This window comes from Miniopterus schreibersii (assembly GCF_964146895.1).
Source record: "Miniopterus schreibersii genome assembly, chromosome: 8".
Classification (NCBI taxonomy): Eukaryota; Metazoa; Chordata; class Mammalia; order Chiroptera; family Miniopteridae; genus Miniopterus; species Miniopterus schreibersii.
Window position 1 is genome coordinate 22,788,278 of NC_138109.1, and position 19,668 is coordinate 22,807,945.

Sequence of the window (19,668 nt, forward strand, 5' to 3'; positions counted from 1 at the left end):
CCAATGTGGAGAAAGCCTTTCTTCACACCCAACAAATTGTCAATCTCTGTAAAATTCAGCCCATAGCCATACCACCATCTTGGCTTTGTTGTCCTCAGATATTCCTTTTCCATCATCAAGATCAGTGATGTTGACCAACAGGGACATCCTCCTTAACTTCATTACATACCAAACATACACAGAATGCACATGATTTAACATTTTTTCTCAAGTTCTTTCCCTGGCATTAGGAATCTAAACATGAGAGACACTGAAGACTCATCTGTTTCACAATCTAGTGGAATCTGAATACCTGTGATGTCTCCAAAACGAATAAACACGGCATGAAGAACTTTTCATCCACCTCCTCGGCCAACTCACCTCAAAGGCACCAAGCTCCTTCTAAACTAATGTCCTCCACACTCTTGGTACAGTTGCTGCAACAATGTACTAGCAAGAGAGCCATAGGGCAGAGAAAGAGGGGTCCCTACAGTCTTTTGGGTACACAAGATGACTTCTCCCCATCCCTCTTCAGGCCTACATCTAGCCCCTCTGGCAGCTTCTTAAATGACCTCACCACCTCCAGTTTCTCTTTCCTCTATAGAGCCACTAGAATTATTCCAACAAAGTGCAAGTCCGACGACAACAATGCCCTGCTTAATGTTGTCCAAAAGCTCACCAATGCCCACAGGATGGGCCCAAATTCCTTAGCATAACATATAAGACCTTCATAACCTGAGCCCTGCCCACCTCTCTAGCCTCTTTTCCCCTCCGCTTCTCCAGTCCAAACTATCTGCCTCCAAGTACTGGACTCCTTCAGCCCTCTGGGCTTTCGCTCTTGTTGCTCTCCATGCCAACGGCTTGGTCCCGCCTCGGATGCCCAACTCCTGACCTTTCAAACTTAGCTCTGGCCTCATCTTTCCCGATGGAGCGGTCACTTCCGGAAACCGCCAGCCCCTCTTCAACAATCAATCAAACAATTGCGTCACAGTGCTCACCAACTCGCGAGGCTGTTTCCATAATTCCCCACTATTCTGGGAATGCCTTCATCTAAGGAAGCAGGGTCGAAAGTTTGGGCTGCGATCCGAGGTCCCAGTAACAGATCTCACCACAGCTCTGGGTCCAGGGTCAGAGGGGAAAGGACTCTGGGTAGCGCTGGGACCAGCGGCGTCATTAGGTCACGAACACCGTCCAGACTGCAGGGATAAAGCCCCAAAAGAGACCGGCCTTGGCCGCTACCTGCCGCTAACATGCCGCTACGTGCCGCCTGGACTTCAACTCAATCAAGGCCTTGCGGGTGAAGACCCGGCGTCACCGTCACGCCGCTTCACCCGTGAACGTACGAACCCTCTCGGTGGCCGCCATCTTGTCCCCCCCTCTTCCGCCGGAAGTCTGCATCGCGCACGCGCTCCGCCCCTTCACCTTCCAGCGCAGATGCCGTGGCACCAACCGGGTTCAGCTGTTACTAGGTGCCGCTAGGTGCGGAGGGGCCGTCAGATAATACAAAACACAAATCCATAGCCGCAGTACCCACGGGCATCAGAAAGTGGGAGAATCTACTGTAGACTGGGCCAGACCTTAAAGAAAAGGGGGAGCCGACCAAAGCGGAAGAACATTCCAAGAAAAGGGATCACGTGGGTAAGGCCCTGAGGAAGGACAGCCCACCAAGCTCCAGGAAGGGAAAAAGGGTTCCTGGAGGACGAGGGCAGTAGACTGGTTGACCTTGACTAGATTATGGTCATTTTGAGGACTAAAAGAACCACAAAACACTTAGGACTTGAGCAATTGTTTGCGGTTGCCGCCCAGACCTATCTCCCAAGCCTTTTCCCATTGCCAGGGGAAAACCCAGTTGCAAAATCTGGACAACCGGACCTGCAGACCCGCATGCACAACAAACTTGTAGGAGATAGAAGGGACTGACAACCCATCACCAGCAAGTCACGGAGGGAGCGGCCAGGTCCTACGGATCTCATCCTATGTCCTTCAGAAATGTGCCAATCCTGTATTAGGTACAAGGCCTGCTGTGATCAGACGCCTGTTCTCCTAAGTTAAATGAAGTCAATACAAAGTCCTCCTGTAACAATGCAATGGGATAGTTCTACACACCTAACCCAAAATAACCTGCTTATAACTGCAGGAAAGGATGAGTTATACAGAACTTCATTTGACCCTATTTACATTCTAAAATTACTTCTACTGAAAAGAGATTTATAGAATAAAACTGTGTGGTCAGAGTAAAATACAAGACAGGCAGTTTTATGGAGATGTTTTTCTTTATTGAGAAACTTATGACTTGGGTACATCAAATAAAACCAATTTTGGGGGGAGGGGTGGAATCAAAACCCACAATACAAAAAAAAAAAAAAAAAAAGTTAACACTGTCTAGGCCATAGCAGAACCCAGAGAATATATTCTTTTAATTGAAAAATTCTAGGTGCTTCTTAATTGACCTTTTGATACAAAATGACCTATTAAATTTGCAATTTGTGGTTCTTGGTGTCGAGGTCCATAGGACATGCTAGGAAGTCTTCAAACCTTGAGCTGAATTCCATGAGGGGTTATTTGGCTTTTGAATCCTGGAAAGAAAAGCACCAACATAAATAATCAGAAGAACCTCAGAGATTCACTGAAATTCCTCGCTGATAAAAAGTATTACAAAGCAGAGTTCCTGAACCTCAAGTGCTGACATTTTGGCCTGGATAAAATTCTGCTGGGGCTGTCTTGTGCAGTGTAGAATGTTTAGCAGCACCCCACTAGATGCCAGTGACACATTCCCAGTTGTGAGAACCAGAAATGTCTCCTGACATTGGCAAATGTCCTCTAAAGGGGCTGCTTATAATCACTGAGAACCACTGAACTTTGAGGATAACTACAGTCTATATATCAAGACTCAGCTCCTACCCTTCCAAGCCACCCTGTACTCAAAGCTTCTACAATTTTATGGTTCTCTTGCTTAAATTCCAAATGACAAGCCAAGGGGCCACGGCTGAGTCAACCTCCAACCTTCATACTAGCTCTGGCCCTTACCACCTGCACTTTTCCCTTGACTATGCCTCTGCTCATTTGGTTCTCTCCTTTCCTCATCAGTCTTTGTCAGAAGTCCTAGTTAAACTTCACTCATCCAATCCCCTGCAGACAGGGGCCATGGCCCCCAAGTCCAGAAGTTGATTGGAACACATGCTGTAACTGCAGTCAGTTGTGTGTCTGTCTCCCACTTATGACACCAAGGCCTGTGCCTACTGTGTTCCCAGAGCTAAGCAGTGGCTAAACACACAGCTGACCTCACCAATCTCCAACCAAATCAGGGAGATATTCATAGAAATGAGGCTGTAGGGTCTGATTATGATAACCTGTATATTCATCATTATTCCAAACCAAAAATGGAATTCTTAAGAAAGTCTGCTTATAATCATCAGGAAAGGATAATAAGCTATACAGAACTTTCTAAGGAGGTGCTCTTTATTGAGAAAACTGTTGTTTGTTCCCTATAATTTACAACCTGTACTCTTTTCTCCATGTTAACTCATCCAGATGACAGCATGTTGAAGTTATCAGGTTAAATGGCAGAAACATGGCTCTATATATTGTCCCTAATCTTTTAGGAAGATATTTATAAGTCAAAACCATTGCAGAAAACAAAAATAGCCAAACGTACGTTTTTTTTCCTTGCCTAAGAGGTAGCAGCAGCAACAGCGCCCACCTTCTGGGCAGCTTCTTTCTTGGCATGATGAGCCTGTAGAACTGCCACAGCTTCATCCACCTGTGAGAAATCTCCGGGTGGTCAGTGACAGCTAAGGAGAGCCCCTCCACTCCTCCCTGATGCCCAGGTCCAGTGGTGGCTTCTCCTGGTGCTGACGACTTTCTCAAATACCCACACCACAGCAGCCCCTTTTCTCTGCCACACGTGGGGGTTGAAGGCCACCGGTCATCCTCCGCAGCTGAGACCACCCTGCTCACCTTGGAGCGGAGAGACTCGGGGGACTCCAGCATGTGCAGTAGCTCGGAGTTGTCAATCTCTAGAAGCATTCCTGTAATCTTTCCAGCCAGGTTCGAATGCATGGTTTGGATGAGTGGGAACAAACGCTCTCCTGTGGGAAGATACTCAAGTAAAAACCAAGTTGAGTCACAGGAAAGAATGGAAACTGGTGTCCAGGTCAGTACCAAGCTCTGGCCCACTCCTCTACAAGGACATACCCAGCATCTGCTTCTGTTCCTGGGGGGGTGCTGCAGCCAGCATGGAGGCAGTCAGGGGCTCCTGCCCCTGCACATGGACCGCAGGCTGGGGTGCCTGGGAACCAGGAGAGGCAGCGAGTTAGCACCAAGGAAAGGACATTTGATGGTGGTCAAGAGCCTTACTGTTCAACATCTGAAAGTCTACTATGTGAAAGAGAAGGTGGAATAATTATCCTTGCTGTCAAGGAACTAACTGCAGTCTTGAGGGGTAGAGTGTGAGGTGAGGAACCGTGGTATGGGCATATACACAGCCAACTACACTAAGAACAGCATGCTATTGGAAGGGAAATAAGAAAACAAACCTACAATGTTTGGCACAACCATCTCTATCAAATGATTTTGATTTAATCAAGGTGGTTTACACAAGAATTTGAAACCTTGTTAATAAATAAGGTCCAGTGGACATGTATATGTACAGCCTTTTCCTGAAAATTAGTTTTTTTCCTCTCTAGGGTTAATTCCTAGCAGGGCCTGAGTCAAAGGGTATGAATTTCAAACCATTTATAATTACATCCCTTTTATTGTACCAAATGTTTTTATCGATCAAATACCTGAGGACTATCAACATGCAAGGTCAATGCCAGGCACAGCCCTAAAAGTAGGGCCTTACAGGCAAAAATTATTTCACATAGTGTCAAGTTCTGGGAAATATTCAACTTAGAGAGCATGGAGCAGGAGGAAGCAGCTCATAGATTACAAAGCTGTGTGTCTCCTCTAAGCAAAGTGCTACTGAGCTTTTTGACAAACCAGCTGCATTGTGGCTTGCCTAAGAAGCACAGCTCCAGAGATGACAAGTTCCAGCTTAGAAAACCTGAGATCTAGGTCCAACTGCCCCACCTCAACACCTCTGAAGCTGAACTTCTCTGTGACATGAAGTTCTTTCCTGCCTCAATGTACCAATCATGTTGCAGAGCAGCTAAGGATTGACTAGGCCAGTCGAGGTGAAAGAGAAATGGAAACTCAGAGCCGAATGAGCACATATATATTGTGAAAAGGAGAGCAGGAAGCACCAGCGGTCTCCTCCGGGGCATTTCCAAGGTAACTGTTATCAGGGAGAATACTTTTAAGCCCGTTCTCACCCACAGAGAGCCCCTCAAGGGCAGTGTCACATACAGGACATAGTATCCTGATATAGAGCAGGCATTTAACACCTGTTTAAGGAATCAAACCAAGGCATCTTTTAAATCACATGAAAATCCTTTAGCGTTCTTTGGTGGACCCACCTGCAGAGGTGGTATGGCAGGGTGAGGGCTGCGGACACTGGAGGCATACTTGTAAGGTGCAACAGCCCGAGGAGCAGCAGCCGCCACAGCAGCACGAGGTGCTAAGTTCTGCACAGCTGTAGGAACACCTTAGGAAAAGAACAAGTAAAATTAAAGCCCATCAGTCTGGGCAAAGACCCGTCAAATCCCATCTTTCCCCATTCTGTGTGCATCCAATACCACCTCCAGACTGGCAGCTGTCAGTCAGCCCTTGCTGGGCGGCACCAGCCCCACCAAAGTCCATAGCCAAGCGGTCCGGGCACTCAGACCCTACAACAGACCAGCAAATGCACATCAGTGTTGGCAGCAGATGTCCAACTGGCCACGCCCCACGGAAGGAGAAATTCCAAAGCATGTTCACACAACACATCACTCATGGGGCCTCTACTGCTACTCTCAAGGAACAGCCAACAAATAACATACAACTCTTTCCACTTCTTGGAATACGGGACATACTCTGTAAAAAAATAGTTTCCTTAACTCTCCCAACTCCACCCAAAAGAATGGGCCACCTCTAGTCATCCAGCTAACAAACTTCTACAACTAACCTTGTTCATGAGTCACCAATGAGCAAAGACTCTTAAAAGGAACCAGCACTCCTAGAACGAATTGTTTCTCTGCCCCTTAGTACCTATTTAAGCACACAGCTAAGATTACAGAACCAGGACTCCGTGAGCCCAACAAACTGACCAACCCTGGGTAGAGCCTAGTCATACTGACTCCCTCCTCCCCAGGCCACGCTTCTCAAGGCCAGTTTGCTCACCGACTCTCTGAGCAGTAGTAGGGAGGCCACGAGAGGCCGGAGCATTACCAGTTGGAGCCAGATGGCGAAGAGTTGGACGAGGCCCAGACTGGCGTATAGCACTTGGCATTCCTTGGAAGCCTGGTGAAAAGACAAAACTTGCACATCAGCGATGAATGATGTGGAACAGAACCTAGGCTGTACCTCAGAGAGGACAAGGAGAAGAGGCAGGGGAAACCAGGGTAGGTATATCCTGGGTGATCAAATCCCCGTTTCCCACCACCTACCTTGAGGTCTCCCACCTTGCTGCCAGCGTGGATTAGGTCTCATCTGTGCTAACTGATTAGGTGTGTAATATGGAGGTCTTCCCTGAGCCTGGAAGAAAGAGCACCCCAGCCCTTTTATTTTAGGGACCTGAGTCCACACTAGAGAAGTATCTTAGCTCATCTCACTACTAGGCCTTGGCTAATTCGGGTAGAGGCTTTTTCTACTCAAAAGCTTGGGGGAAGGAAGGTCAGTTAATGGGGATTCTTTTACTGTACTCCTGCCACTGTATGTATGACCATGGTTAAATCCTTCCTTGTTTTATTTGAAGGATCCTCACCCTGATGATCTAGAATTCTTACATCCCCGACCACCACAGGAGCTGCTGTCAGCAGACCCACCTGTGGAACTGCTGGTACAAAGTAGCCACCAGCTGCAGGCTGGAATTGATTTAAGATGGCATTGGCAGGGAGTGCTCTCATTCCGGCCACCCGCTGCATATACTGGTTGGTTAGGTGAGCCTTTCGCTCTTCCTTCCTCTGGGCCAGGGCAACATATAGTGGCTTGGAGCCCACGATGCGTCCGTTCATCTCAGTGACTGCTTTGGTTGCCTCTTCAGGAGATGAGAAGCAGACAAAGCCAAACCCTTTGCTTCTCCCATCCTCCAGCATTACCTACAAAAGGAGACCAGCTTAAGAAAAAGACATTCTATGTTTGGGCAGCTATTAAGAGCCAGAAAACCTGGGTTCTGCTGAAAGAGAAACCACGTCTAGAAGAGAGGTTGTCTGTTCTGTTCCAGGATGTACCCCAGACCAACGGAGTCACAACTTCTAAGGGTAGGGCCTAGGCATATTCTTTGTTAGATTCTAAAGTTCCCAAACACTATGATATGGCTAATGGTTAAACTAGAAACTGAAAGATGTTTCCTGATACCTAGCAGCATAGCTACCTCTGGGTACCAACAAGAGATCTATCTATACAGTACTATCAGGCAATTTAATCACAGATTTCATCTGCCTAAGACTTTGGTGAACAAAACTTAAGAATCTCTTACCACAGTTAGGATATGCTTTTGAAATACCACATGTGGGAAGGAGTGAAAACCAATGACTGCTCCATTAAGTGAATGGGAGCAACAGTAGAAAAATGACCAGCTGGGAGACAGTTGGATTTTAGTCTTGGCTCTGCAACTTCTAAGCTGTACAACATTAACCAAACACTTACTTGCCCCCTAAGCCTCAATGTCCATGAGGCAAATAGCTACTACAAAGTCACATGTCTCTGGTTCAGGCAGTCTTTTTCCATAGTTAGTTGTTCACAAATGGCTCTTTTCCTCACTGAAAAGGTTATTTATTCCTTTCCCTGGCCTACCTGTTCAGAAGCACTGGTAGCAGTATCAACGTGTGCTTGGCACCATCTTGTGTCTTAGCTCACTGCCATGGAAGTAAAGATGTGTATCAACTCAACAACTCTCTACCAATGAAGTGAGCCAACAAGGTAAGATCAAGACACCTTGATCATGAAAATGGTGACTATGAAACTTCAAGATGTGGCTCTTTGGCTCTCTTATTGCAAATGCCAACTGGACTATTGTGCTAATAAGCAAGGAGACTAGCATTCCTTGCGCTGATGGAGGCCAGTCAAGGTGGGTGATAAGAGGGATTGGGCGAGGAACTGCAGAAACCCTACAGGGTGTCCTCTGGTCAACTCTCTGCTGTAAGTTATTATGACACTCCCAGGTTGTGAGTGACTTTAGGTAAGGGCCAGGCAGGGTCACCTAGAGTCTTTACTGGCCCAGCTGGCCTCCTTTCTCGTAACCTAGTGGACTTTGTGATGCCTGCTGCACCTCTGCTGAACAGGACTAGTGTTTGCAACAGGCTACCACCCAAAACTTTCAGATCCTGTCACACTCCCAAAGTGCCAGTGACATACAGTCCACCATCCTCATGTAACCAGCATTCTCTTGCTCAAAGACTCAAATACCTTGACTTTATTTTCCATTGCTTTTCAGAGTGGAAGGGGGGTAGAGAGAAAGAGAAAAATCAATTGGTTGCCTCCTGTACACACCCCAACTGGGGCTAAGAATTGAACCTGCAACCGAGGTATGTGCCCTTGACCAGAATCAAACCCAAGACCAAGACCCTTTAGTCTGTGAGCCGATGCTCTAACCACTGAGAAAACTGTCAAGGGATCAAATTCCTTGGCTTTAAAATGGGGTTCATACTTACCCTGCTAACTCAGTTGATTTGATTATCAAAGAAAATCAAGCAAATGACACACATGGCAAAATATAGAAAAACAAACTTCCTGCTCCTCTTTCCTCTTCCTTTCTAAACCAGGATGGAAGTTCCCATCCCAGCTCTAAAATCCTCATTATACCTTCGTTCAGGAAGCAAGTGTGGCAGAGTTGTAGAGACAGGCCCCAAGACAAATGGAAAACAACCCGTCTGGATTTCCTCTGCTTTACTGTGGCACCATCTGTCCCCACACCAGCACGAAGCAGCAAAGAATGGGAAAGATTCAGGTGCTCTTGGGGGGTTGGCAGTGCGGGACTCGGTCAGATTCATCTCCATACCCAGGAGTTGGGAGACAGCGCAGTAATAACTTAATGAATTGTCATTCTCCAGAGCATACGCTCAGATGGCTAATTGAATGCCAGGAGGAATTTGCTAGATTAATGTTGTAGCTATTCTCAGAAATGAACACAATTTAGATCCTATTCCGTCAATGAAACAAATACCAATAAACTGCTAAAAGATTTCAACTTCTGCTTTCAATCCCAGAATCTCAATATAAAATACCTTAGCACTGGTGATGGATCCAAAAGGAGAAAACTCTTTCCTTAACTTCTCATCGTCAATGGTGTCATCCAAGTTCTTAATGTAGAGATTCACCCCCTACAGCAGAAGGATAATTGTTAATTCCTCTTTTATACTCCCCCATATATTCCGTAAGACAGTGGTTCTCAAAGTGTGGGTCTCACACCAGCAGCACGAGCATCTTTGGGTACTTATTGGAACTGTAAATTCCCAGCCAGAATCCAAACACAGTGTGTCAGGAACTCTGGGGCCCAGCAATCCAGTTTTTTTGTTGTTTTTTTTAAATGTTTTTATTGATTTTAGAGAGAGGAAGGGGAGAGGCAGAGAGAAACATTGATGTGAGAAATACAGATAGGCTGCCTCCTGCATGCCCCCTATGGGGGATCGAGCCTGCAACCAGGGCATGTGCCCTGACCAGGAATCGAACCAGCAACCTTTCACTGCATGGGACAGCACTAAACCAACTGAGCCACACCAGCCGGGGTAGCAATCCGTGTCTTACCAAGCCCTGCAGGGGATTCTGATGCTGGTTCAAAGTTGAGAAACTATTGCCCTAAGATTCTGATAGGAGCATCAATGCAGTCACATGCTATTATCATTCTTCACTTGCAGCCACTCTGGCTGACCACTCACCCCAGCAGGGCTCTTCCTGCCACCATTCTAAACAAATATGTATCATTTAAGTAAAAGGAACCCACATGACTAACAACAGACTGAGGCTTCTGGAACACAGTCCCTAAATGAATAAATTAATCTCTCTGGTCCCCGTTCTAGAATTGCTGCTATATCTGGTAGGCGTATCCTTTTAAACTGATGATGGCGAGCAGGCTCCAAGTCCCCAACGAGAAAGCCTGCTAAACATTTGGGAGTTTTGCCAACACACACAGTAAATTCCCTATTGGTAGGCTGTGCCAAGACCACCTCTCACCTGGTATCGACTAATTCTTTCTTGTTTCAGCTGTTCAAATTTCCGTTTTAACTCAGCCTGCCGTTCCACTTTCTTCTGTGCACGGCCTACAAAAATGACTTTCCCACTGATTTCTTTTCCATTCATCTCCTCCACGGCCTAAAGAAGAAATAAATATGCATCTTTAAAACAAGATACAGAGGCAGGGGCCTCTCTCTGGAGGTTAAGTCTCACCAAATATGCTGAGAAAAAAACCTTCCCTATAGGTCTAAAAACTAACTTCACTCTGCCTCTAAAGTCAGCTACAAAAATCCAAACTTCCTCATCAGTAAAATGGGGTTAATATTTAGATGGGTTATTGGCCCAGATAATATAGGGGGAAAAATAGTGCAGTTGTACAAACACAAGCATAGCAGACACGACCCTGGTTCACTAGATTCCTCAGGTTCTTTTGTATTAAGTGATAACGTCAAGAGCCTAGCACAATGCTTCACCCACAAGTAGCTGTTGTCCTGTTATCAAATCAACTCCTCTCTGGCCCTTAGCTCCCTTGCCCATGAATGGGAACAAACACCTGTCCTATTTTCAACCTGTAAGGCTGAATAGCTAAGGTGACAGCTATGTGCGCCAAGTGTTTCGAAAACAGTTAACTGATACATTAATGTGTAAGCCCCCTTAAGAAAGCCATTCCAGAGTACAGTAACTGCGCATCACTACTAGACACTCAGATAATTCCAGCTCCACTCTATGTATCATCAGGGCCCTGTCCGCACTCTGGGGCCACTTCCTACAAAATTTTCCCCAACCCTTGTGGTACTCTTACCTTATTGGCATCCTCATGTTTTTCGTAACTCACAAAGCCAAAGCCTTTGGATTTCCCACTGGGATCTCTCATCACCTTGACACTTAGGGTCTTACCTATTACCAAAGGACAGAACTATAAGTAACACCATCTCTACCACAGCTCAAGGAGAGAGGCTCTCTAGGAGCCCACCTGAAGCCACCTCTTGCTGAACCCAGATAGACTATTAAGAAAGAGGCACCGTGCCTGGCCTTCTAATTTGACCAAGCTGCTGAGATGGCCTTGGAGCTTGGATGAGGTAGGGTAAAGCCAAGAGCCGAGGCCTGGTGTCTATTCTTATCTAAACTGCTACCTTTGTCATGCAAGGTATTTTACTTCTGGGTCTAGGTGCCCTCTTCTCTTAAATGGAAACAGATGAAGTCCAGATCTGGTGGACTGTGAAAGACGACACATGGGGCAAAGGACTCAACTCACCAAACTGGCTAAACAGCTCTTTCAGACTCTCGTCATCCACCTCTTCCCCAAAGTTTTTGATATACACATTGGTGAATTCCTTGGCTTTGGCTCCAAGCTCGGCTTCCCGCTCTTTTCGAGACTTGAATCTGCCCACGAACCTAAAAAGAAACCATGAAAAACAGTGATCACCCAGAGAAACAAAACGTGGTTTCCAGGGGACCAAAGGAATGCAGGTTAAAGGCTGACAGGAGAGGTTAAAACACGAGTCCCAATCCAACCACCAAGAGAGCAAGCTCAGAGACACCCAACTCCCCGCAGAAAGAGAAAGAGGCAGGACTGTCTTGCAGGGACCAGCCCCAGGACTCCTGGCTCAGACCAGGCTACTCCTACCACATCACAATGCCTTCGTGAAGAAACCTGACGACCATGTTTTTTTAAACGTTCATTTCTGTGCATCTATGTAAATGCATAGAAAAGGTCTGGAGGGATACAAACCAAACTGTTAACAGTGGTTAATCTGAGGAGTGAAATTGCTGGAGTGAACTACCTTTAATTTTTCACTTTATTTACATTTAATAGGAATGTATCCATACATTGACTCTTTGATTTCTTTCTAGTGATACCTTTGGGAAACTTGACAACTGGGCGCATACACATTATCGATGTAACCCATCCCTGGTCTGTTCAACAACCCAAAGGACAGAAATGACTTTTATTATAGCCAAGACTTATTGTCCCTTCTCCTCTCCCGGAATGGCTTAGCTAAGATCCCCATCTCTCCATTCTGCACACCAAAACAACAAGATCTATTATGAATAGCGCCTTCTGCAATGAGATGAGATTTTTCCTTGTAACCAAATTAAGTACTACTGTGGAGCCAGCCTTGTGTTAGAAAGCTACTATGTCATAAGTTAGCCAAGTGAAGATCTGGGGGCAATTTGGCATTAACTCCTAGCAAGTGACCTCGTGGACAGATCAAGGTGACATAGCTAATATACAGCTCCTGGTCAGTCCAGGGCCCTCTCCACTCTGCCGCTGGCAAAGACCCCTGCTCTGAGTGGGCTTAGAGCTGTGTTCCAGCCAGCCCCAGTTGCCAATGATCACAAAACCCAGACATATGCTTTTAAGGGAGAGGCAGCAGGCAGGCCATGGCTTGGGCAGGAAGCCCACCTTGGCGAGTCAAAAGGGCTGCCATGGCTCAGCAGGGAGACTCACCAGCCCTGGAGTGGAGAGGTAGGAGCAGGCCACACTTGGGCCGAGAGAACCAGTAGCTGCCTTGTGTGTGCCAGTTAATACCGAGGTGGGGCCATGGCTGGCTCATGCGATGGATGTTGCTCCAGACTGGGACACTCACACTTTGCGGTCATTGAGGAGCATGCCGTTCATCTTCTCGATGGCCTTGTCTGCAGCCTCTTGGGTCTCGAAGTGAACAAAGGCATAACCCTTAGAGCCGTTCTCATCACACACCACCTGTCAAAGACAAGGCAGGCCACTTTAGTGCCACTGGGTAGCTCCAGAAATTCCAGAACCATGTGGTCTCTTACTCAGGGTCTCCCATGACTGAGGCCTCTAGCAAACAGCAGGAGACAACAGCAGTTAAGGTTTTTCTAACACTCAGCACCAGGCACCCACTAATGTTCCATTTACAAATGGTGGCCACTAATTTAAAAACACTAAGACATATGGGTTCAAAACCACAGTGCTGTAGAAAGACAAACCATTTTCCAAGCTGCAACAGAATTTCAGTCTAGTGTGGAGTCAGACATGTTCACCACCACCACACAAGTTATACGTAATTCTCCACACAAACAGGTGCACAGAAAAGGAAGAAGGTGAATTATGCTTCTAAAATGACTACACAGAGCTTCCTGGAAACCAGAGGCACCGCTCTGGGTCCCCACCCCAAGAGAAACCTTTTCATGCTTTCCAAACTTAGCAGACAGGAAGGATATTTCAGGCAGAGGGAAGAACAAACAAAAACACAAAAGCACCTGTTAGTTATGCTAGGTTGTGGCACAAGACTATCTACGAGGAACTTTTAGGTCTAAGAGCCATTTCCAGAATTTTTAAAATTACCATACCCTGTCCACTAATTCCAAGGCAGTTTCCCATTTAGTATTTATCTTGTTTTCAGAATGCAGTAATTATTCTGCTGAAATAATTTAATCAATGTTTACCTTGCAGGACAGAATATTTCCAAAAGCAGAAAAAGTATCATAAAGTGCCTTGTTATCTATAGATTTGTCCAGGTTCTTGATGAAGACATTTCCCACACCAGATTTTCTCAAAGAGGGATCCCTCTGAGACCACATGATGCGGATTGGCTTTCCCTTAATCACATCAAAGTTCATAGTATCCAAGGCCCGCTCAGCTGCAAGAGAAACACACTTCAATCAAGGATATAAAACACCTCACACAGGTAAACTGCCACTATCCCAGGAATAAATAATTCCAGGACTTTTCAAGGTAACCACTCTAAATTCTAGCCAATTAATCTACTTCATGGCTGAAGTCTCAACCCCTGTGGGTCTGCATCCTTGTTGGGTAAGGGGTTTAGGCAAGATCATCTAAATGGCCTTCTGGATCAAATGATAACCAGGATCAAATGATAACATAGTGGTGGGGCATTTGTCCCAAGACCCCTGACGTGGATGCCTGAAACTGCAGATGGTACCAATTATATGTTTTTCCTTATACATACAATACCCATGATAAAATTTAATTTATAAATAAATTAGGCATAGTAAGAGATTAACAATAATAAAATGGAACAATTTTCTCAATATACTGTAATGAAAGTTGTAAGAATGCGGCCTGTGTCTCAAAACATCTTATTGTATTGTACTCACCTTTTCCTTAAATGAAGCACTTCTCAGTTCTCGTTGGCCTGTCTGAATTGCCCGCATCACTACTCTTGTGCTTGGGGCCATTATTAAGTAAAATAGGGGTGACTTGAACACAAACACTGCACTACAGCAGTCGATCTGATAACTGAGATGGCTATTAAGTGACTTGACCAACTGGCTGGTAGTGTACAGAGCATGGATATTCTGGACAAAGGATGACTCATCCCGGGCAGGATGGCGGGAGAGTACATCACGCTTCAGAACAGCGTGCAATTTAAAACTTATGAATTGTTTATTTCTGGAATTTTCCATTTAATCTTTTTGGACCATAGTTGACCACAGGTAACTGAAACCACAAAAAGCAAACCAGCAAATAAGGGGTGATTACTGTACCTCCTATTTGACTAAGCCTTTTTATCATTTATAAAAGACAGTGCAGTCTATCACAGTGACACAGGTGGGACAGGTGAAATTATCCATTTTATAAAATGAACAAACTTATGTTCAGGGTGGCTAAATGGTGCAGCTAACTAGTGATTAAAAAACTAATACCACTGTCCTGGCCAGTGTGGTTCAGTGGTTAGAGCATTGGCCCACGCACCCAAGGGTCATAGGTTTGATCTCCAGAAGCAATCAATCGATGTGTCTGTCACATTGATGTTTCTCCCTCTCCCTCTCCTTCCCTCTCCCCTCCCTTCTACTCCTTCTACTGTCTCTAAAAATGGAAAAAACATCTGTGGGTGAGGGTTAACAAACAAAAAAGAGAGAAAAGAAACTAATACCATTGTCTAACCACTATGCTATACACCCAAAACTAATACAGAATAATATTGAATTTCAAAATAAACTAATACCAGATTTTCTGGTTCTTTTTCAATAAAGTATTGCATTGAAGTTATCAACTAGTTGTCATTTAGTCTACACTCCAACTATGAGACAAATGACAAAACAAAACTGAGAGCAAATGATTGGGATTGAAAAAGTGCTATCCCTGAATTCAGCCCAGTTTCTTATATTTTCAGTTTCTGAGAACAGAAATTGATACAGACAAAAAGCCTCAATCATCAAAATGATAACTACTAATGGTACACACAGAAACGTTCTTTGTGTTATGAGACAAGAAGGAGAAAATGGCAACACCCTTCTACCTAAGTAGACAGTACAGGTAGGCCCCGCATCTGGTCATTTCCAGGTCTTCAAATGACTTGGAGTCCAACCAAGTTCCCTATCCAGGGCCTTGGTTCCTTAGTTTCCCAACCATATCCATGTGTGCACCATGGAGACCATTTGAAGGACCAGAAGCTAAAAGGTATCACCACCTGCAGTCAGAAGCAATTCTCTTCACTTGTAACAAGGACCCAGAGCTGCTGGCCATTTACCCTGACTTATGCAATGATATTATTACCCAGGAATGTCCTCCATGAAAGGATGGGGGGTAGGGAGGTTTCCTGCTTCAAGGCACCATCCCACTTAAAAAGGGGACAAAATCCCCTAACTACCCCTCCACAAGCTTAGCTGCCTGGCCAACCAAGGGAGTATCTCCTTTTCACTCATTTCCAACCACCTTTGCCACCTTCCTCAGGTGGGCTCCTCAGTGTGGGAGGGGAGGAAGTCAGGAAATGGGAGACAAGAAAGATCCAAGGCAGGAAAAGTTCAGGCACAGAAGATTTTGCTTCTGATCGCCAGCTGAGATAGAAAGCCTGAGACCCCAACTTGTGTTGTTTCATTAATTAGCAGTGAAGGAACCCATTTCAACACAGATCCTCTTCTATTTCCAGACAGTGCTGCAGAAGGCAAGTCAGCTTAGCCCGACAAATCAGGCTGCACTTATTTATAGCAAGGAGAGGTCCTGCAGAGGTATGTGTTGGCAGATACACTGACCAATGGCTTCTGCTACTATCTCTAAGTGACAGGACTTTTGTTCAGAAGAGTCAAGAAGGCAGGCAACAGCTAATGTACCCACTGCTCCCACCTAAAAAGGCGACACTCAGCTACCTTCTTTGTGCCTGTAGCCAGACACAAGTCAGCTCAGAGCATACGGAATTGGTGGGAGCAGTGTCTTGTGTATCTCAACAAGTCCAATCCTCTGGTCTCAACTGCATCCTGGGCAAGTGACATTCTCTGCTTCACGGCCAGCAAACAAAGTGGGGACAAAAATAGGGACCTGGAGAGATCCTTTGACACAGAATGGCTTGTTTCTCCCAGTAATGATCTCTACAGTTGTTCCTTTTTAATCTAGAGTCACGTGCAGCCCCCGATTAGGTTTCCTCAGGCCTCACCCCCGCCACCACGCCTGCAGCATACCTCTCCACTCCACTGGCAGTCCCTTTCCCTTCTCAGGAGTACTATATTCTTCAGATGGGATGAAGTAAAGGGTTTTGAAAGGTGTAAAGCATTGTTCACAGGTGAGATGATAATCCCCACCAGCCCAGCGGATTTCCACAGCGGTTCTTCCCCAGACCACCTTGAGACCCATTTTCCACAGCCCAAGGCTTCATCCAGAGCCAAGAATACCTCCACCCCAGTGGCAAACACCCAGACTAGGGAGCTGGCCTGGCACACGAAGCTCTGTCTAGTGGTGCTAACACAAGTGCCTCCTCAAATTTAATGCACAGAATTATTTCCTGCCTCCTACCTGCCTTGAAAGACCCTTACTAGCACAAAATCAGACTTAGTCCAGGGGAAAGGTAGGGGAAAGGGCAGCAGTTTTGCAATCTAAAATTTTTGCAGGAATTATATTTCAATTGTGCTTTTTGGCACGCCTGTAAGGGGCACCTGCCCATGCCCACACCCACTTACCAGCAAGGGTCTCTCTAATAGATCAGCCCCACTGGAGCAGGACCATACACACCACGGAATGATGGTGACTTCCCTCTGAAACCCTTTTAGTCTCCTTGGGTCCCAACCCCATTGCCACCACTGATTAGCCCAAGGTCACCCAGTTTGCAAGTGGTGGAAACAAGACTGAAACTGGTCATCTGATGCCAGGATCCCGTGTTCTCAACCCCTGCATCCTGTTCCCCACATGGCTTCTGTGGCAACGTGCTGTCATGATGCGCCCCCCCTCCCCCATGTGGGTAGGGACCTGCCTGGTGGATGGCTCCTAGGGCCCCCAGGGATCCTGAGAATTTGTGGACACAGCTTCTACTCACCGTCAGCTGGCTGCTGGAAGTTGACGTAGGCATAACCCAGGGAGCGGCGGGTGATCATATCGCGGCAGACCCGGATGGACAGCACAGGCCCCGCAGGGCTGAACTTTTCGTACAGCATGGCCTCGGTGACGTCCGAGTGCAGGTCACCCACGTACAGGGAGGCCATGGGGTAGCTGCTGGCGGCAGCGTTCATCTCCCCAGCCCCCACCACCCCAAGCCCCGCCAGGACTTCTTACAGGGACCACACGGGACAAAAAGGGGTTCTTCCCGGAGCCCGGGCCGCGCCGCGGCTCACAGGTGGCAGAGTGAGGCTGAGAGGCTGGCGTAGGCTCAGCACCAGGAGGGACAGACGAGTTCGGGGGCGGCTCGCTGGAGACTGCAAGACCGCAGACAAAAGGCTCTCAAAAACAATATGGCCCTCCCTGGGAGTTAGTAATTTTCAGCTGTCCTGGCCTGAAGCTCCAAATTTCCAAAACAAATTTATTAAAATGGGGACTTCCCTCCAAATTACAAAAATTCTTAAAGAGCCAACCAAACGCTGCCCACGCGGCCTCCGGGACACGCGTTTCTTTAAATATAGGCCTCGGGCTCCTGGCGGTGTAAGATTACAGCAGCCAGGGAAGAGGGATACAAAATATTTGTCGGCGTCGGCTCGGCGAGCCTAGGGGGCCGAGCGCGCAGCCGCCTACACGCCGGGCCGCGAAGGGCAGCGCGGACACGTGGTGCGCGGGGAGGCCGGCGCGGGGGGCGGGGGCGCGGGGCTGCCACGCGGCGCGGGCGGGAGGCCTGAGCGGAGGCGCGTGGACGCGGGCAGCTCACCACCGGACCGACAGACGGGGACCGACGGACGCCCAGGTGCGGCGGCGGCGGCGGCGGCGGCGGCGGCGGGCGCGGGCAGGCCGGAAGCGTGCAAAAGTGACTTCCCCGCGGGTTCCCCGAGGAGGATTCGCTTTTTCTTTCTCTCTTTCTTTTTCTCTCTTTTTTTTTTTTTTTTCAGATTTTAAAGCGTTTTCGGGTTTTTTTTTTATTTTTTTCTCTTTTTTTTCTTCAGGCTACTGAGCCCGAAAGCGGCAAAGGCTGCGGCGACCCGGGGCGGAGAGAGGCGGCTGGGGGAGCCACCGCTCCATTTATACCCGCCCCGGGCGCTGCTGGTCGAAGGGCGCCTCGCGACCTGGGCGCAGTCGTGCCCGCCCACTCGGCCCGGGGGCCCGAGGCGGGGCGGCCACGCGAGAGCGCCGCGGCGCCGCTGTGCGGTGCTACAGCGACCCCTGGCGCGCGGAGGACCGCTCCGCGGGGGTGGGCCTGGGCCAGACCCAAGGGCCTCTGACCGCTCGAATGCTATCGCAAACAGCTGGCCTCTCCCGGAGTAGAACCCATAGGTAATTTAATCCACCCACACTCGTAATGTTTATAAACAATATATTGCTTAATTGTAAAATAAAGGTGACATAAAGTAAATTATAATTACATAATAGGTGTTCCAATATGTAAATGTTTAGGCCCAAATACAGGAGAGCGCATTCTGAAGTTTTCAGAATACTGGGACCTAGCTGTAGGATCATGAGGCTTGGACAGCTACCAGTGCAGTGCTATCTATGGGTGATGGGGTTTTCTAGAAAGATGAACAAGTTTTGATGAAGCTTCATAAAACAAAATACAAACATCCCTCTATTTACGTGGTAGTGGCACTTCTGGAAAGGTAGTTGACATTTAAGGGCTAAAAAGTACTTTCTGTTTATATGTAAAAGAGAGTTAGTGTCTATGCTTTGTGGGGGAGAAAGAAACTTTATTTCAGCTAGTCTAATAATTAAATTGACAAGACATTAACAAGAGAAAATAAATAAATGTAATGATATCTGTAAGTATAGAAACTCCACATACATGAGAGAGTCAGACACACAGGAGGTTCAGAGACAGTTAAAATGAGGTGTATATGACGCTCGGAGCTAAGGATGAGGTAAGGCTTCAAAGGGGAAGAGGGTCATTTGCAGGACAATAGGGAGAGCAGATGTTGAGTAATTAGATGTTTGCCAACCCTATCTATAGGGCTGTAAAAAGTTTACTTCTGTTAATAGCTCTTATTATACTCAAGGCCTCCAATTTAAATTCTTTAAGGGATGGGGGTAAAAGTTTCTCCCAAGCCCTCAGGGTCTCAATTGCTTTCAGCTCAAAATAATTCAAGTACTACAATGGCAGATTTAGATTG

At 46.9% G+C, this 19,668-nt stretch overlaps 1 protein-coding gene across 9 annotated transcripts in view; it reads right to left on the reverse strand.

Moving 5' to 3' along the window:
- PABPC4 (poly(A) binding protein cytoplasmic 4) overlaps positions 1-18,677 on the reverse strand; it is a 32,807-nt gene extending 14,130 nt beyond the window's left edge. For 4 of the 9 annotated variants that reach the window (XM_081144988.1, XM_081144992.1, XM_081144993.1 and 1 more), the window contains exons 1-16: positions 17,463-18,665; positions 13,642-13,835; positions 12,819-12,934; positions 11,483-11,622; positions 11,030-11,124; positions 10,228-10,365; positions 9,282-9,377; positions 6,882-7,154; positions 6,504-6,591; positions 6,238-6,357; positions 5,658-5,744; positions 5,436-5,563; positions 4,174-4,267; positions 3,937-4,067; positions 3,635-3,739; positions 978-2,555 (exon numbers count right to left, since the gene is read on the reverse strand). In XM_081144988.1, coding sequence (XP_081001114.1) covers positions 3,650-3,739; positions 3,937-4,067; positions 4,174-4,267; positions 5,436-5,563; positions 5,658-5,744; positions 6,238-6,357; positions 6,504-6,591; positions 6,882-7,154; positions 9,282-9,377; positions 10,228-10,365; positions 11,030-11,124; positions 11,483-11,622; positions 12,819-12,934; positions 13,642-13,835; positions 17,463-17,655 — 1,983 coding nt within the window. In that variant the 5' untranslated portion in view covers positions 17,656-18,665 and the 3' untranslated portion in view covers positions 978-2,555; positions 3,635-3,649. Of the gene's footprint in view, positions 1-977; positions 2,556-3,634; positions 3,740-3,936; positions 4,068-4,173; positions 4,268-5,435; positions 5,564-5,657; positions 5,745-6,237; positions 6,358-6,503; positions 6,592-6,881; positions 7,155-9,281; positions 9,378-10,227; positions 10,366-11,029; positions 11,125-11,482; positions 11,623-12,818; positions 12,935-13,641; positions 13,836-17,462 lie in introns of all 9 variants that reach the window. The other 5 variants (XM_081144989.1, XM_081144991.1, XM_081144994.1 and 2 more) reach the window with 4 other exon arrangements.
- Positions 18,678-19,668: the final 991 nt, after the last annotated feature.